The sequence below is a fragment of the Muscardinus avellanarius genome (assembly GCF_963383645.1).
Source record: "Muscardinus avellanarius genome assembly, chromosome: 17".
NCBI lineage: Eukaryota > Metazoa > Chordata > Mammalia > Rodentia > Gliridae > Muscardinus > Muscardinus avellanarius.
The window spans coordinates 21,433,377-21,451,102 of record NC_137803.1 but is presented as its reverse complement, the minus strand read 5'-3'; the positions used below and the strand labels follow the sequence as shown (position 1 = coordinate 21,451,102).

Genomic DNA, 17,726 nt, shown 5'->3' with positions numbered 1-17,726 from the left:
CAGAGAGAATCCCCAGTATCTTTGGGAAAGATTTCAACTACTTTCTCCATAGGCCAGAAATGTTTGTGAATGAAGTCTTTGTATTCAGATTAAATGGAACTCTTAGGAAGGTGGAAGCCAAGAGTCAATTCTTACCACAATCTGCCCTCCTAGCAACTGGTAATCAGAATGTTCCTAGCATAAGGCTTTTCAGTGGTAGCTAATTAGCAAGGGGATCCCTTGGAGAAAGATGTCAGCCCACAAAGGCACTACTTCAATAACCAAAAATCCAGTCAACCAAGGTCTAATTTGAGCTATAACAAGTGACTTAACCCCTCACCTATTCCTTCACATCCATCATAGCTTTAAAATCAGTGGTTCGCAAGCTTTTTAGCTAGAGATTCCTTTGAAAATTTGGTGAAGATAAACTCTTAGAAAAATGCACACATGAGCTGGGCGTGGTGGTGCGTGTTTATAATACCAGTACTTGGAAGGCTGAGGTAGGAGGATCACAGGTTCACAGCCATCCTCAGTAACTTAACGAGGCCATCCACAACTTAGTGTGACCCTGTTTTATTTTTATTTTACTTATTTATTGCAGTACTGGGGATGGAACCCAGGGGCATTCTACCTCTGAGCTACACCACCAGCCCTATTTTTTATTCTTTATTTTGAAACAAGGTCACACTGAGTTGCAAAGGGCCTAAGAAGCTGAGGCTGTCTGCAAACCATGATCCATCTCTGTCTCAGCCTCCCAAATCCTGGGATTACAAGTGTGCGCCACCACATCCAGCTAGTGAGACTCTGTTTTAAACTAAAATAAGGCTGGGGATACAGCTCATGGTAGAATGCTTCTGGGTTCAATCTTCAACACTAAAAAATACTATATAGAATTCAAAGGTTTCTGGAGATATTCCTGAGGCATGGCTCTCAGGTTAGAAACCCCCTGCCTCTTTATTGACTCCTTCATACAGGTCTTTCAATCCTTAAAGAAAAAAATAACAAAAACAGTAATAATGTCCCTTATTAATTTTCCTTATGAAGGATGCCCTCCCTCTTCCACCACTCTTAGCTTCCTACGAGTACACTAACCATTTTTATGGACAGCTAAATAACACACACACACACACACACACACACACACACACACTCCCTGTAGGCAACAGGAAAGAGAAGGAAACATTTTTCATGGAATATCCTTTTCGTGGAATATCCTTTTCACTATCTGCTCACATTATTCCACTAAATAATAAATCAAAAATTTAAAATATTTACAAAACCAGGCACATCTTGTTTCTAATTTCTTATTTCCCAGAAACATTCTGGCATTCAAAATATGATTTTTGATCCTTTCTGTATCTTGAAGCTGGTTATGTAAAGGTCACCAGTTGCCTTCTCATTTCGAAATCCCACTGAGTAACAGTCTTGATCTCTCCATGGCATTTAACAAAATCCTCAACGTTTTAAAATGCCACATCATCTTGACTTACCTATTACCTTTCCAGAAAGTCCTTCTAACTCTACACAAGATTAGTTTATGCATTTTGTCTGCATGCCTACAGAGTGACAGAATAATTTTCTTCTGTTTGCTCCTACATTGGACAATCCCAATGACAAATCACTAGGATATGAATTCTAAATCCTTGAGGGGTCACAAGATCCTTTCCCAAATCCAGGAAACATAATTTAATTCCTCACTCTGTTCCAAGCTTGTGCTTGGCCGGTATCCTTATCTAATCCTGCCCACAACTGACTGACGTGGTCAATTTCGTGTTACTAACAAAATAGCCAAGGCTCAATAATACATCAAAAGAGTTTATTTGGTTCATAGTTCTGGTGGGGGGGGGGGGTCCCAAGAGCAAGGTGCCAGCATCCTGGTGAGGGACCCTGGCTGAGTCACAGCATGGCAGAAGCAGTCCTGAAGCACAAGGGTACCCAGGCAAGGAAGCAGGAGACAGGAGGGGACAGGCTCCCTTTGCTGATAACAACCTACTCCTTGGTTGTTCAAAACCCAACACACTCCCTGAGACCACTGGTGAGGGCGGAGCCCCATTACCCAATTACCTTCCACTACGCCTCATCTCTTAAAGGTTCCACCATGGCAACACCATCATACTAAGGACCAAGCGTCTAGCACATGAACTTCTAGGAGACAGACTGTAACCAAACAATGCCAGTGACCAAATTCAGAATTGTAGCAGACAACAATTCCCTCTCTCTCTAATCACCAGCTACCTACATCTACTAATTTCTCCTGATTTGAGTCTCACCCTTGCATATCTCCTGCCTTAGCATTAGTTCAGGCCACATTACTTACCTGGACTGCACAGTCATTGAGTCTATTTCCAGTTTCACCCTTTCCCGAATCCAGCCTTCATACTTCATCCCCACTGATACTCAATAACCAAATCCGACTCTCATTATCACTAACCAGTCAGTAGTTCAAACTGCACAGGTGCTGCCCCCAAGAAATAGAAGCTCCTTACAAAAGTTTATTATTTTGTGATGAGAACCTAAGATACAGCTATTCAACTTTCACTTCAAGCAATTCAGGAGAAATGAATAATGGGAGACCTGACATAATACAATTCATCCCACTCAAGACAATATGATGCTCTTTATTTCCAAATGTATCATATTTGGGTAAATAGAGAATGTGACAAAAGAAGTGTCTTTCCAAGGTATCGGGAGGATGTTAAGGCCAAACTCAGAAATAGCTTGTCTTATACCATAGTCATATTAAAATACATTACAGTTCACCTTAAGTTTAGGGAACTTCAATATTATTAGTTTTGTAGTTTTAACTTATAAAACCTTCATGTTAAGAGCTTGAAACACAAGGAATTCCATTTAATGTTTACATATCTGAAATAAAAATTAAAATAAAAAGTCCTATCAACAAAAGCAAGCTCCATGAAGTTCCCTGCACACAGTGGTCAGAACCACTGCAGCTTCCTTTATCTACTCAAGTGTCTCCAATTATTTTCCTAGAAACTATCATCTTGGCTTTACAAAGCTCCATGTTCTTTTAAAAAAAATTTTTTTTGTTTGTTTGTGGTACTGAGGGTGGAACCCAGAGGCTTTCTACCTCCGAGCTATATTCCCAGACCTATTTTTTATATTTTATTTGGAAACAGGGTCTCACTAAGTTGCTGAGAGCCTCACTAAGTAGCTGAGGCTGGCTTCGAACCTGTGCAATCCTCCTGTCTCAGCCTCCCAAGCGGAGGGATTACAAGCGTGTGCCACCACGCCCGGCTTAAAAATGTTTTTAAAAGGTTTCCTATATCTGAAACCTTGAAACAACTCCTTATTGAAAAGTCAAAACCTACATAAATGCCTGGACATTGTTTAGCTTTTGAAGCAAAGGTTTACTGATTTATTTACCTTCAGAGGCATAGCTCTGGAACTGTGCTCTCCACAGTGCTGAGCACAAGTGGCTGTTTTGTGCACATGCAGGGGCAGGGGGTTCTAAAGATCATCCCCAGGACATTCTACCTTGGATCTATATATCCAGCTCTTCTTTTTTACTTTTTGAAACAGGGTCTCGCTAGGTTCCGAAGGGCCTTCCTAAGTGTCTGAGGCTGGCTGCCAACCTGAGATCCTCCTGTGTCAGCCTCCCAAGTGCTGGGATTAAAAACTTGCACCTTCACACCCAGGTGCAAACGGATACTTAAATTCATAGAAAATAAGCTGGGCACGGTGGCACACACTTGTAATTTCAGTACTTGGGAGGCTGACGCAGGAAGATCACAGGTTCGAAGACAGCCTCAGCAAGTAGTGGGGCTCTCCTCAACCAGTGAGATCCTGTTTCAAAATAAAAAAAAATAAAAAAGGGTTACTGGTATAGCTCAGAGGTAGATTGCCCCTGAGTTTAATCCTCAGCACCAAAATAACAAAAACAAAAAAATCCTGCTTTTTTTTTTTTTTTTTTTTTGGTGGTACTGGGGTTCCTGGAAGCCCTTCTACCTCCGGGATACACTCCCAGACCTATTTTTTAACTTTTTTATGTGGAAACAGGGTCTCTTAAGCCAGCAAGGCTGGATCCAAACCAGCGCGATCCTCCTGTCTCCGCCTCCCAAGCACGGGGATGACAAGCGTGCGCCACCACACCCGGCTAACACCCTGCTTCTTTGCCGGACATGGTGGCACACACTTGTAATGCCAGTACTTGGGAGGCTGAGACAGGAGGATAACAGGTTCAAACCCAGCCTCATCAACTTAGGCTCTAAGCAACTGAGACTCTGTTTCCAACTAAAAAATAAAATAGGTCTGGGGGTATAGCTCAGAGGTAGAATGCCCCTGGGTTCAATTCCCACCACTGCAAAAAATAAATAAAATAAATTTAAAGAAACTAAAAATTTAGTCACACCAGCCACATTTCAAGTACTAAAAAGCCACATGTGACTATGGCTAAAAGACTCTATCATCACAGAAAGTCTCCCTGGAGACGTTGCTCTATAACTTCTTCCTTGGAATAAACAAAAGCAGCTTGTGACTTCAAATACTAACTCTGAGTTGGTAAGTTCCAAATCTTCCTGTAGTTTTTTTTTTTTTAATTAACCTAATGTAAGATCTTAAAGAACTCCCTTGGTATTTTAATTCTTCTTTGTCAGTTGAAGAGATGGGAATTGGGTAGAAATAATTACAGCAGTGGCAGGATTGATAAAGCAGAATATAACCAAGAATGAGATCAATTTTCAGGGTAAGGCTGAGTTTGAGACGTGTAGAAATAGGTACTGAGAGAATAGATAGGTATATCTAAATAATATAAATAGTTATGTATATAAATAATATAGATACTAAAATGATATATATTATTTGATAAATGTGTCAAAAGGCAATATCCACCCAACCCTACCTACATACCCTAAATAGTTAAAAATTACTTTGCAAAGATCTTCAAAAGATATCTTTTTCCAATCATACTTGAAAATAGGACTTATTACCAATAAACTCACATTTGATAATGGAAAATATACTAAGAACATAGTTTATAACCAGTCAATATAAACTCAAATTTAGTCTGTTTCAAAGTTTATTTTGTTAACTACTTAATCTTAGAACTTTTTTCCACGTACTATGGATTAAACCCAGAGGCATTCTACAGCCCCAACTCTACTGTATTTTTTTCTTTTTAAACTAGGTCTCACTAAGTTGCTGAAGGCCTCAGTTGTTGGGCTCGTCTTGAACTTGCAATCCTCCTGTCTCTGCCTCCAAGTATTGCGATTATAAGCATGTGCCACCAGGCTAGCTTAATTCTTACAGCTTTTTAAAATACGGCAGAAGTAACACAATTAATAATGTACTTTAGCCGAGCTTGCAACTATGAGAAAATATTACTTCAGATTTTTGTTAATTACTATTAATTTTAATCTCCCAGCTTTCTTTATATTATACTAGCATTAAAAAACATAATTCAGTTAACTATGCCACAAATATAGTTCAGAAAATAATGAAAAAGAAAGGCATTTCCAAAATAATGTATGGTATATTAATTTATTTAATAGACATTTATTATCACTATAAACTTCTGAAAATCAAATAAACACTTAGCAACATTGACTGAATACCTACCGTGTGCTAGGCTTTGGACTACAGATACAAAAGCAAAAGCAACAAGCAGGGTTCCTGCCCTCGGGGAGCTCACAGTCTAGCTGAAGCAGACATCAGAAATACAATGGCCAAGCACCAGCAAAGCATTATGGAAGCAGGAACTGATTCCGGAGGACGCAGGGCAAGCTTCCCAGAGATGGAGACAGTGGAGCTGGGCCGGATGAGGAGGAGTTCACCAGATGGAGGGGGAGGGGAGTGCATTCCAAGCAGAGGAGCAGCATGCGAGCAAGCAGGATCTTGAGAGCACATGCCGGGGCGGAAGGTGATGGCTGAGCGTGATGGCGGTCCAGCGCAGCTAGAGGTAAGGTGCACACAAACTGAAGACGGGTTAGTGTTGGGTTTGCAATGAACTGCAACTGTCAGGAAGTAAATCTGCACATCACACTAAATGTAGTTAGCTAAACTGTCATTCTGGAAACAAAAGGGTAACGTGCAAGCGTTCTCTTCATTTCATGAATATCTGAGCACCTTCTATTGGTACCCAGCACTGTGGTTATGATTTTTAAAAGGTAGTTCTAAAAGTATAAACTTTAATTTTCCTCTATACATTTAAGAAGCAAAATAACCCAGAATGAAGGTTTCCTTAAGATGAAATCAGAGTTTACGGGAGTCATCTAGACACACACACTGCCCTCGCTTCTGCTACTTGAGCTTCCCCTTTCCTACCACCACCTCCTATCCTGAAAGCCTCCCAACTATTAACCGAAACCAGCCCCAAAGCTATGCAATCAAGAAGCAGCATAGCTCTCCCTTCCCATTCTGTCCCTCTGAGCAAGGTACCTGCCAATACCCTCATGAAAACTAGTACAATAAACTCTGTGAGGATATAATGCATTCTGACCGCCATACCAATTTTTAGAAATTAACCATTAAAAGGTAAATTCTAAATAAAAATCAATATGAAGCAGAGAACCCATACTCTTCAGAAAAAGTAAAAAGACAGGGATCTTGAAAGAAAGCTTGGGTTGTAAAGTTTCCTACACTGAACACCTACCAATTCTGTTTACCACAGTGGCTTACTGCGCAGGAAAATGGCCATTTAGGAAAGGGGCAAAGGGAAAAAGCAAGGCCTATCTACCTTGCTGGCTATTTTTATATAAATTCCTACTGACTCCTTACAATAGTGTGACAAAGTATTTTATTACCTCGATCTTACAAATGAGAAGCCTGAGGCCCTCAGAGATTAAGAAAGTTGCCTATGACTGTATCAGCTAATCAGGAGCAGAGCCAGCTCACCAAAACATCCCTGCCTGGGTATTTCTACTCTGCCGCGCTGCCTCTGGGCTCTTAAAACAAATATAGCACTCCCAACAGTCATGCAGGGTTATTCTATCAGTCATACCCCAAGAAAGAAAAGCCCAGCTTCTCCCTTCATCACTCCCTCACCATTCAAGTGAGACAATGGTAGTGGCAACACACACAGATCTTTAAAACCCACAGGAATAAAGAAAACACATTTTAACTAAAGATCCACTTACTAAAATAGCTGACCTAGGCAGCCACAGTAGTGACGTCAACATCAGCTCCTGGTTCGATACTGACATTATCGGTACAGATGGAAATAACCTGGTTAAATAGTCTCAAAAAGGTCTATGAGTACAGCTCAGTGGCAGCGCGCTTGCCCAGCAGGCGCAACACATAGTTCAATCCTAGCATCTCTCACACGCACACACACACACTCACAAAACCTTGGAAAGACTAAACAAGTCAATGAATCACTTGTAGATACACATATATTTAGTTGTACTTGGAAGAAAAGAAGTGTTCTTTGTAAATATTGGGTATTTTAATTAAACTGATATCACGTTTCAAATAAACTATCAACTAAACAGCTCAATTAAACTTAGAGCTAATGGAAAAATCTTCAATCACAGAATTAGAACAAAAATATTATGCCTAAGAATCAGACTCTTCAACATCAAAAGTCAAAATAAAAACTGCCCTTGCTCAATTCCTGAACCAAAACTTACCAGGTAATTATAAACTATGTGGTAAGGATACTTGACACATTAAAATTTGGCCTCTTTTTAGGCAAGAAGAATTACTTCAGGAAAAGAGAGTGGCCGGCTGTAGTGGCGCATGCCTTTAATTCCAGTACTTGGGAGGCTAAGACAGGAGGATCACCAGTATGAGGCCAGTCAGCCTCAGCAACTTTGTGAGACCATGTTTCAAAATAAAAGAGGGGGGGAAAGTGGGCAATTAATACTAACAAAGATATCTTAGATAAGTTAATGCCAAAGGGCCAAAAGGTACACTGTATGTTGGCCTAGAAAGATACTGAAATAATAGCCCGGCATGGTGGCGCACCCTTATAATCCTAGAATTTGGGAGGTTGAGACAGGAGGATTGTGGTTCGTAACCAGCCTCAGCTACTCAGGCCCTTGGCAACTCAGTGAGACCTTGTTTCAAAATAAAAAAGATAAAAAATAGGAAAATAGGACTGGGGTGTAGCTCAGAGGTAGAATGCCCCTGGGTTCCATCCCCAGTATTGAAGAAAAATAAATAAATAAAAGAAGAAAGATACTGAAATGTTTTCTACTGGGCACAATCTGCTTGTCCTCTCTCTGTGCAGGTACCGCCAAATACCAGAAAACACAGTCGAAAAACTGTGACACGGAGGAAGACAGTCAGACAACCAAAATCGCAGTGACGTGCTCACAACACGGTCCGCTCTGGAGCGCTCCTGAAGTAGCGCATACTCTGTGTCAATCAACCAACCTTATTCTGATTGAGAGGATCGTTGCGCAGTCTCTGTTTGTTCTTCTGTAATTTACTAGGCATCATCTTTCCAGTTCTGAAGTCAAAGCTGCTGAGGTCAACAGTATTTCCCAGGTACCTTGCCAACTGAGGCTTGCTCCTGAACTTCTTGCCACTAGGACTGAAGAGAGAGACGGTCAATTGTACACACGGCAGCGACGACCACCTAGCTCTTCACATCTCTTCTTCATGCCTTCCTTTCTGGCACAACTGCTACCACTTATAATTTTATATTTTTAAAAAAGAAACGTTTAAGTTTTAAAGGAAGTCCTAACTTCTCCGTAAGAAGTGATAGTGTGTCATCTAACGCAAGACCCCTTTAGGTGCAGCACAGGCACACGCAAACAGATGCTGCAACAGGTAATCCCTCTAGTAGGTCCCTCAGCAACGCCCGGGAATCCAAACACGCACAAGGTGCACACTGCGAACGTCTTCAGGTGGAGACAAGCGTCCCTTAAAGCCGTTGACTTTTTTATTGAACCTAGAGGTATTCCTCCCAGCTACATGTGGCCATTTTTATCTTTTATTTTGAAACAGGCTCTCACTAAATTGCTATGGTGGCTTGACTCTCCTACCTCATTCTCCCAACAAGTACTAGGCTTTCAAGCATGTGCCAAGGCACCCGGCCCCAAAATGACTTTTGAAACTACTGGGGGTTTTGGGTTTGCCCCCATAAATAATATACATAGACACTGCCAAGAGGAATTAGAATTTATTAATAAATTATAAAGTATCCCTTGTTAAGTAACAGACATTCATACACACACACACACACACACACACACACACACACACACACACTTTGCCCCCATGTATCTGATTTGGGCTCATAATATATAATAGAAAAATATTTCCTGAATCTTTACATTTAAATAAAACTAAAGAAATTGGGACCAAAAAAAAAAAAAAAAAAAACCGTTAGGCGAACATCTGTGAACCTACTTATTCAAGGCAGACATGAGTTTTGTTAGCCAATTCTCACCATAGAGAAGCGTGTCAAAAATAATTTCTATCAGGTGCAATGGCACACACCTGTAATCTCCGTACCTGGGAGGATGAGACAGGAGAATGTAGGTTTGAGGCCAGCTTCAGCAATTTAGTACCCTCAGCAACCTAGTGAGGTCCTGTTTCAAAATAAAAATAGTTCAGAAGTCGAATGCCTCTAGGTTCAACCTCTAGTATCAAAATAAAAATTTTAAAAAGCTTACTACCTGTAATAAATCTTGCCAAAACTATAAAACTACTAAAAATTTCTAGAATTATACAGAGAACTAGTCATTCTTAAAAAGTTTTTCCTGTCTAACATCAATCTTTATGGAACTTTTATAAAAAAAGAATGACCCCATAATTTTATCTAATAAATTTTCTGAGCTAAATGTGCTAGAACAAACTGTTAGAGTCAGTATGATATATCACCAGAAGAAAATTGTGGTAATTCAATCACATGATTTAAGTATTCCTGAAACCAAACCAATTCCAGGTAAGGAGAATCCAGCCAACATATGAAGACAAGGGCTGGTCACACTGCTCAGGGGTAGACTGCCTGTCTAGCATGCACAAGGCTCTGGTTCAGTCTCTAGCACTGCAAAAATAAAAAGAGCAGGTGAGGAGAACAACCAACAACAACCAGAACATAACAGAATAGAACAAAGAAAGCAAAACCCAGAACACACGGGGAGTAGAATACAGGATTACACACAGCAAACTCCGCAAATCCAATTCTAACCTAGATCCCAATGTGATTGGTACCACAAAACAACAAGTCACTTTAAATACTGTCCAAAACGTGACAGTACTTCCACCCCCTAACCTGATCTCCTGTGTTCCCATCTTTATCAATAAGCAGAATTCATGCCCAGCTGGGACCTAGTCCTCCAAGACAGATGATCACATCACAATACTTCAGTAGCCCCCAGCCGCACATCCAGTACCAAGTTCAAGCTCTAAATGTGCACTCTTCAATGCTGACAAAGTAGCTTCACTTCTTTAATAAAACATCAAAGGCCTTTTCTTCTGAAAAATATTACTTATTTTCCACATTCTTTTCCCATCAAACTAGAGCCCAGCTTTCTAAACTCAAAGTCACCAACATATGCCATGTACCTTTGGCCCTCCAGAAATGTCTTTCTGGAGAGGAGGATGGGCTGAATCAACACCCTGCTCTCAAGGGGCGATGGAATCCTCCAGGCCCACGTAAAATGCCAGCCTTCCTCAGGAGCCTTGTGTTATTGTCCAATCCAAGTTAATAATTAGGATCCCCTGCAATTCTATTTCATGTAAATCCCTATACAATTCCTTGATGAATCCAACAACCAGACATTACAATGCCACTTTTTAAAACTCCCGAACATCACTGCCTAGTACTGAACAAAGTAACTTTCTTAAAGCAAAAACTTTATCAAATTTACAATTGAGGATGTGGTTTTCATTTCCAAACACACTGGCATGACAAATCCTACGCTGACTTAAAAGTCATACTGCGGCTGGGTGTGTTGGTACATGCCAGCCTCAGCAATATAGTGAGACCCTCAACAACTTGGCAAGACCCTGGTTCAAGATAAAAAGAACTGGGGTGAGACTGAAAGCAAAATGCCCCTGGGTTCAATCACTAGAAAAAAAAAGTTATATTGTGTAACACTTAAAAATTGAACTGAGCCAGATATGGTGGCGCAAGCTTGTAACCCCAGCACTTGGGAGGCTTAGACAGGAGGATCGCAGTTCGCGGGCAGCCTCAGCTACTTAGTGAGGCCCTCTGCAACTTGGTGAGACCTTGTTTCAAAATATGGAATAAAAACAGGGCTAGGGGTGTAGCTCGAAGGTAGAATGCCCCTGGAAAATATTTTCATGTTTAGTCTATTAATACCTATGAGCCCAACGAGGTGGTGCACACCTGTAATCCCAGAACTTGGGAGGCCGAGACAGGAGGATCGAAGATTCAAAGCCTCAGCAAGTAGTGAGACTCTCATCAACCTAGCAAGACTCTTTCAAAATAAAACCGATAATAATACCTAAAAAAATGAAGTAAATGACCCAATCAATTTGAAAAGTAAGTAGAAATAAATTACTCTATTACATCACTTAAATAATTAAGCTAGAATAGTTATATGGTCCTTATATAATCAGATACCCAAGTTACTGGCAAAGAAAATTCTGATACTATTAAAAATTATAAAAATTATTATAAACTATTAAACTATTAAAATATCTCAAAATATTTTTTTAAATCTCGCCATAAAATAAAACTACAATTCTCAAGCACATACTCCTCAAAAGATCTCTTTAGTACAATTTTTAAAAAAGCTGAGCCGGGAGTGGTGGCACACTTGTAATCCCGGCATTCAGGAGGCTGAGACCTGAGGATCACAGTTCGCGACAGCCTCAGCTACTTAGTGAGGTCCTCCACAACTTAGTGAGACCCTTTTTGAAAATAAAGAATAAAAAATAGGGCAGGGGGTGTAGCTCAGAGGTTAAATGGCCCTGGGTTCCATCCCCAGACCTGCAAAAAAAAAAAAAAAAAGAGCAGAGCTCAAGAGTGAACTTTGTTTCAACTAATTTTCCAGAAGATGAAAATATTCAGAGAGAAACTTTTACCAAAAAGTTAAGTGCTGCTGTGGCTTAAAAACAAATAGAAAGTTACTGAGGAAATCAATTGGCAAATTTTACAAATTGAGCTTGCAATAAGTAGTTCCTTATGTCACTGTAACCTACTGCATCTGAAAAGTCTACCGGAGCCAGAACAAAACACAGCAGAGATCAGCCAGGCGTGTTGGCGCATGCTTGTAATCCCAGCATTCAGGAGGCTGAGACAGGAGGATCAGTTCGCAGACAGCCTCAGCTATTAATAAGGCCCTCCGCAACTCAGTGAGACCCTATTTTAAAATAAAGAATAAAAAATAGGGCTGGGACCCAGGCATGATGGCGCATGCTTATAATCCCTGCACTTGGGGGTGGAGACAGGAAGATTGCACAGGTTTGAAGCCAGCTTTGCTGGCTTAAGAGACCCTGTTTCCAAATAAAAAATATAAAAAACAGGTCTAGGCATGTAGCCTGGAGGTAGGAGGGCTCCATAAAAAACAAAAAAACAAAAAAAGAAATAGGGCGGGGGGTGTAACTTGGAGGTCGAATACCCCTGAATTCCAGCCCCAGCACCACAAACAAACACATCAGAGATCAAACCTACTGGAGTCTCGCTCTAACATTCCTCTACAGAAAAAAACTCATCAGAGATGCAACCATCTTAGACACCCAACCCTCTAACCACAGAACTTTTAACACTTAAGAATTCAAAGCACAAGGTCCTGGGATGGATCCCAACACTAAAACAAACAAAAAGGCTCTACTGATGAGTTGTGATTCCAAAAGCTATGGTCTAGATTAGTAGTTTAACATGGCTAAAATCATTCATATGTTGATTTTTTAATGTAAGAGGATAATTAAAAGGTCCTAATGTACTCTACTAATAAATTAGCAATGAAGGAAAAAAGGTAGCAGTTTTAACTATTACATATCCAAAAGGAAAATGGAATGTCAGCTGGCAGCTAGTAAGTTCTTATTCATTCTGAATCACCACTTCTTGTCATAAGGAGGGAATTCTATGAAGCATTTGTATTAAATAGATATGAGTCCTTGTCATACATTGAATGTTGCTTTCAGAGAACGGCAGTACAAGCCTTGTCTCTTCTGTAACAACTATAACTTGTACACAATGCACTGACAAGTCAACGTTGCTGCCCCAGGAGACTCCGAGGCCAGGGCCCTTGCTCTGCAGGATAAAGGCAAGCAAGAGGCTCGAAGGAGTAGTTCAGTGGATCCACCGTGAGATACAGACCATCTGCACAGTCAGGAGCCCTGCACATGGCCGACGAGGACACAGGCTCTGCTTGCTCTGACCCAGAGTGGCTGCGTTACCATCTGTTTGCCCTATAAAATGATGGCCGTGGGTCTGGATCAGAAACACCAGGACTTAAAAAGTGACTGAGCTTTTATTCTAAAAATACCAATTCATAACTTAGGAAAATTACTTTGTTTTCTTAAAACTCAAGTAAATCGGTGAAGGATATTAGTCATTTTCAGTTTCTCTGTCCAAAGTGATAACTTGTAATCCCAGTAATGAAAGACTATTTCACTTTCAACCACAAAAAAATTCCCTATCAGATGTCCCTCTGACATGCCATTCCTGAACTAACTTGTGATCACACCTTTAATTTCTCTTCCTCACTATTTAAAGAGCCTGACAGAAAGGACTAACAATCAATAGCATGAACTGGATTCTTCAACTTCAAACAAGAACATTTCATCATGTAAACATCACTTCCTTTTATTTCAGTTAAACTGTTTAACTCTTAAACTTCATTCCATCCTAGAGATGTTTAAGTATAAGTTAACAAAAAGAAAGATATTTTAACTGGCACTAGACTTTCAAATCTGGAAAAAATTTAAATGGGATACCAAGGATACCTAAATTACAGTCACCCAAAATTACTGGTATTCACGCTTTCTGACACATGAACCCATCAATAGTCATCCCAGCCTGAGCTCCAGGACTACAGAACGGCCTGCTCACCAACTTGACATACGTAAGAAGCACATCTTCAGAAGACCTCCTTTGTGCACCTGAAACAAGTCTTCAATCACTCCTCTAAGACAGTGTTTTCAATGATACTTTAATACCATGGATAGCCATGATTATTCAAACTATTAAGAAGAGTAAACACAGTTTACCTTCAATTTCTAAAAGCATGAAATGAGGGTGGCGGTCCTGAGAGTGGAGTAAGGGGAAGAGACGGGGAACTATAGGGTGCCAACCAATGGCCAGGGACTAGCTAGACGGCTAACCGCATGTCCTGAGGTGCAGCACTCCCAACCAATAAAAGAAGTGCTTTGTGAGGAATAATAAAAATCTCTGTACTACAGAGATTTTTTTCTATCAGCCATAGCCATGGAAAGGTTTGAGAATAAAGAAACAGCAACTTTATTTTTTCCTTCCTCTTTAAATGCTAAAGTTTACTTATTACTTCTAAGTATCCAAAGAACAATTTCCCCAACTTTAAGTAACAATTGGCTCTAAAAATCAAATTTTAGCTGACACTAAAAATAGAAATTATCATTTTGTACTTAAGTGTAAAACCTATAATCCAAAAACCATCAAATCAGTAAAAATGTATATACCACTGCTTTGAAATGCACACACACAAGGAAAAAACTCCCTAAAAATCAGCCGCATACACACTCCTATAACTCCTTTCCTCTCAACCTTTAAATGTTAAGTCTTTACTAAAACAGCACAGTCTACCTACCTTCTATGTCCCATGTCTGCTCAGGTACTCACTAATTACCCTAACCCAGCCCTTCTTTCCACTGCTGCTGCCCTCAAGCTTAAGTAATCAAGAGACTCAATGATTTGCTAATATCTTTGCATTCTTAACTATCTACAGTGCTCTTACTAAAACACCATTTTGACCATAGCCCCTCTTTAAAAGCCTTCAATATAAATTTAATTTAAAATATATAAAACCTATATATGCCCTTTGTTTTATGTATCAAAATTTAAACATAAAATGAGACAACTACATAAATATGAACTCTTTATGTATTTGTTTTAAATTTTGGGGTAGTACTGGGGATTGTACCCAGGAACGGTCTACCTCTGAACTATACCCCCAGGCCTCTTAATGTTTGTAAACATTAAAGTATGCAAGTCGGACGTGCCTGTAATCCCAGCACTTGGGAGGCTGAGACAGGAGGATCGCACAGGTTCGAAGCCAGCTTCAGCTACTTAGTGAGGCTCTCAGCACCTTAGTGAAACCCTGTTTCCAGATAAAGTATAAAATAGGTCTGGGAGTGTAGCCTGGAGGTAGAAGGCCCCTGGGTTCCACCCCCAGTACCAGACACACACACACACACACACACACACACACACACACACACACGTATGTATGTATAATGAAATATTATAAATCTTCACATAATTACCAAGTATATGCTTCTATTTATATTGGTTGAGGAAAAGGAACTGACATTTTACTGATCTGACCATTTTCTATACTATCAAAGTCCTTACATGTATTCATTTATTCATTTATTTATTAATTAATACTGGGGATTGAACCCAGGGGCATTCTACCTCTGAGCTACACCCCAGCCTTAATTTTTATCTTTATTTTGTTTTGTTTTTTTGTTTTTGTTTTTTTCTTGTTGTTGTTTGGGGTTTTTTTGGAGGTACTAAGGCTAAACCCAGTGGCATTCTACCTCCGAGCTACACCCCCAGCCTTTTTTTTTTTAAATTCTTTCTTTTGAAACAGGGTTTCACTGAGTTGCAAAGGGCCTCACTAAGTAGTAGCTGAGGCTTCCACAAACTGCAATCTTCCTGTCTCAGCTCTCAGATTCTGGGATTACAAGCATGCACCACCACACCCAGGTTTTTATTCTTTATTTTGAAACAGCGTCTCTCACTGAAGCGCAGAAGGCCTCACTACCTTTGATCCTCCTGTCTCAGCCTCCCAAGTGCTGGGATTACAAGCATGCACCACCATACCCGGCCCTAAATGGTGATTTCAAAACCACCTTTCCGCCGGGCAGGTTCGAAGCCAGCCTCTCTGGCTTAAGAAACCCTGTTTTCAAATAAAATATAAAAATAGATCTGGGAGTGTAGCCAGGAGGTAGAAGGTTTCCATCCCCAGTACCACAAAAAAAAAAAAAAAAAAAAAAAAAAAATGCTGGGCGTGGTGGCACACGTTTGTAACCCCCGAAGCACAGCTGAGACAGGAGGATCATGAAGGTTCAAAGCCAGACTCAGCTGGCTTAAGAGACCCTATTTCCAAATAAAATATAAAAAAATAGGTCTGGGAGTGTAGCCTGGAGGTAGACGCCCCCAGGGTTCCATCCCCAGTATCACACACACACAAAAAAAAAGACTCCCCTTGAGGTAGATTTTACTTATTTATTTATATATTTATTTATTTGGGGTACTGGGCATAAGACCCAGGAAATTCTACCTCTGAGCTACACCCCAGTCCTATTTTTTATTTTGAAACAGAGTCTCGCTAAGTTGCAGAGGGCCTAAATTGCTGAGGCTGGCCACAAACCTGTGATCCTCCTGTCTCAGCCTCCCAAAGAGTGGGACTATAAGCATGCGCCACCATGCCCAGCTGAATTTTTATCCTACATTTGTGCTTGAGGAATCAGAGGCTTATAGAAAATTTAAATGTGTCCATGTTAAAGCAGTAAGGCATACTTCAAGCCAGTGTGTGTGTGTGTGTGTGTGTGTGTGTGTGTGTGTGTGTGTGTGTGTGACACACACCAGGGATTGAACCCAGGGGCATTCTACCTCTGAGCTACACCCCCAACCATAGTTTTTATTCTTTATTTTGAAACAGGGTCGTATTAAATTGTAGAGGGCTTCACTAAGTAGCTGAGGCTGACCATGAACCTGTGACCCTCCCCTCTCAGCCTCCCAAGCACTGGGATTACAAGTGTGTGCCACCACCCCTGGCTCAGGTCCCATTCTTCTGATTCAAAGGTCCCACTCTTAGCCAGGCGTGGTGGCTCACCGTGCTTGGGAGGCTGAGAAAGGAGATCATACAAGTTCGAAGCCAGCCTCAGCTGGCTTAAGAGACCCTGTCTCCAAATAAAATATAAAATAGGTCTGAGAGTGTAGCCCAGAGGTAAAGGGCCCCTGGGTTCCATCCCCAGTACCACCAAAAAAAAAAAAAAAAAAAAAAAAATTAGAGTAACCAACTGGTCCTCAAATAAGTATACACATGTAGAAAAAGCATTTAGAAACTGCTATAGAAACCAGACATAATAAACTTAGGACTGTGAAATCTAATAATAAATAGTTGCAACATATCTCATAGGTCCACTTGTACTTTTTTATTGTTTTAGAATTGTAGACACTATACCACTCAACTTTTAAAATGACAAATACTTTCATTGCAAAATAACTATTTAAAAAAATAGGTTGAAATATTATCTTCCCAATAATTAAAAAACAATTTCTGACAGTAAGTTTTTAAGCAAAGGAAAAAGGATCCTTTTTTTTTGTGTGTGTGGTGGGGGGGGTCTGGGGACAGAACCCAGAGGCATCTGACCTCCGAGCTACACCCCCTGCCCTATTTTTTATTCTTTATTTTGAAACAGGGTCTCACTAAGTTGCAGAGGGCCTCACTAACTAGCCGAGGCTGTCTACCAACTGTGATCCTCAGGTCTCAGCCTCCCAAATGCTGGGATTACAAGCATGCGCCACCATGCCCGGCTAAAAAAAAATCAAAAGTCCTATATAGCTCCTTCCTTCAGGTCTAAAAACCTACACATAATGTATACATATAAATACTACACATATACAAGTTTAAATAAAATAACATTTCCCTTAGCTACTG

The 17,726-nt window shown here is 40.4% G+C and overlaps 1 protein-coding gene across 1 annotated transcript in view; it reads right to left on the bottom strand.

The window, feature by feature from the left end:
- MBD2 (methyl-CpG binding domain protein 2) overlaps nt 1–17,726 on the bottom strand; it is a gene marked incomplete at its 5' end in the record, with an annotated part of 85,144 nt that overhangs the window by 54,341 nt on the left and 13,077 nt on the right. The window contains one exon of the mRNA XM_080714752.1: nt 8,311–8,470. Within this exon, the coding sequence (XP_080570878.1) occupies nt 8,311–8,470 (160 nt within the window). The remainder of the gene's footprint in view (nt 1–8,310; nt 8,471–17,726) is intronic.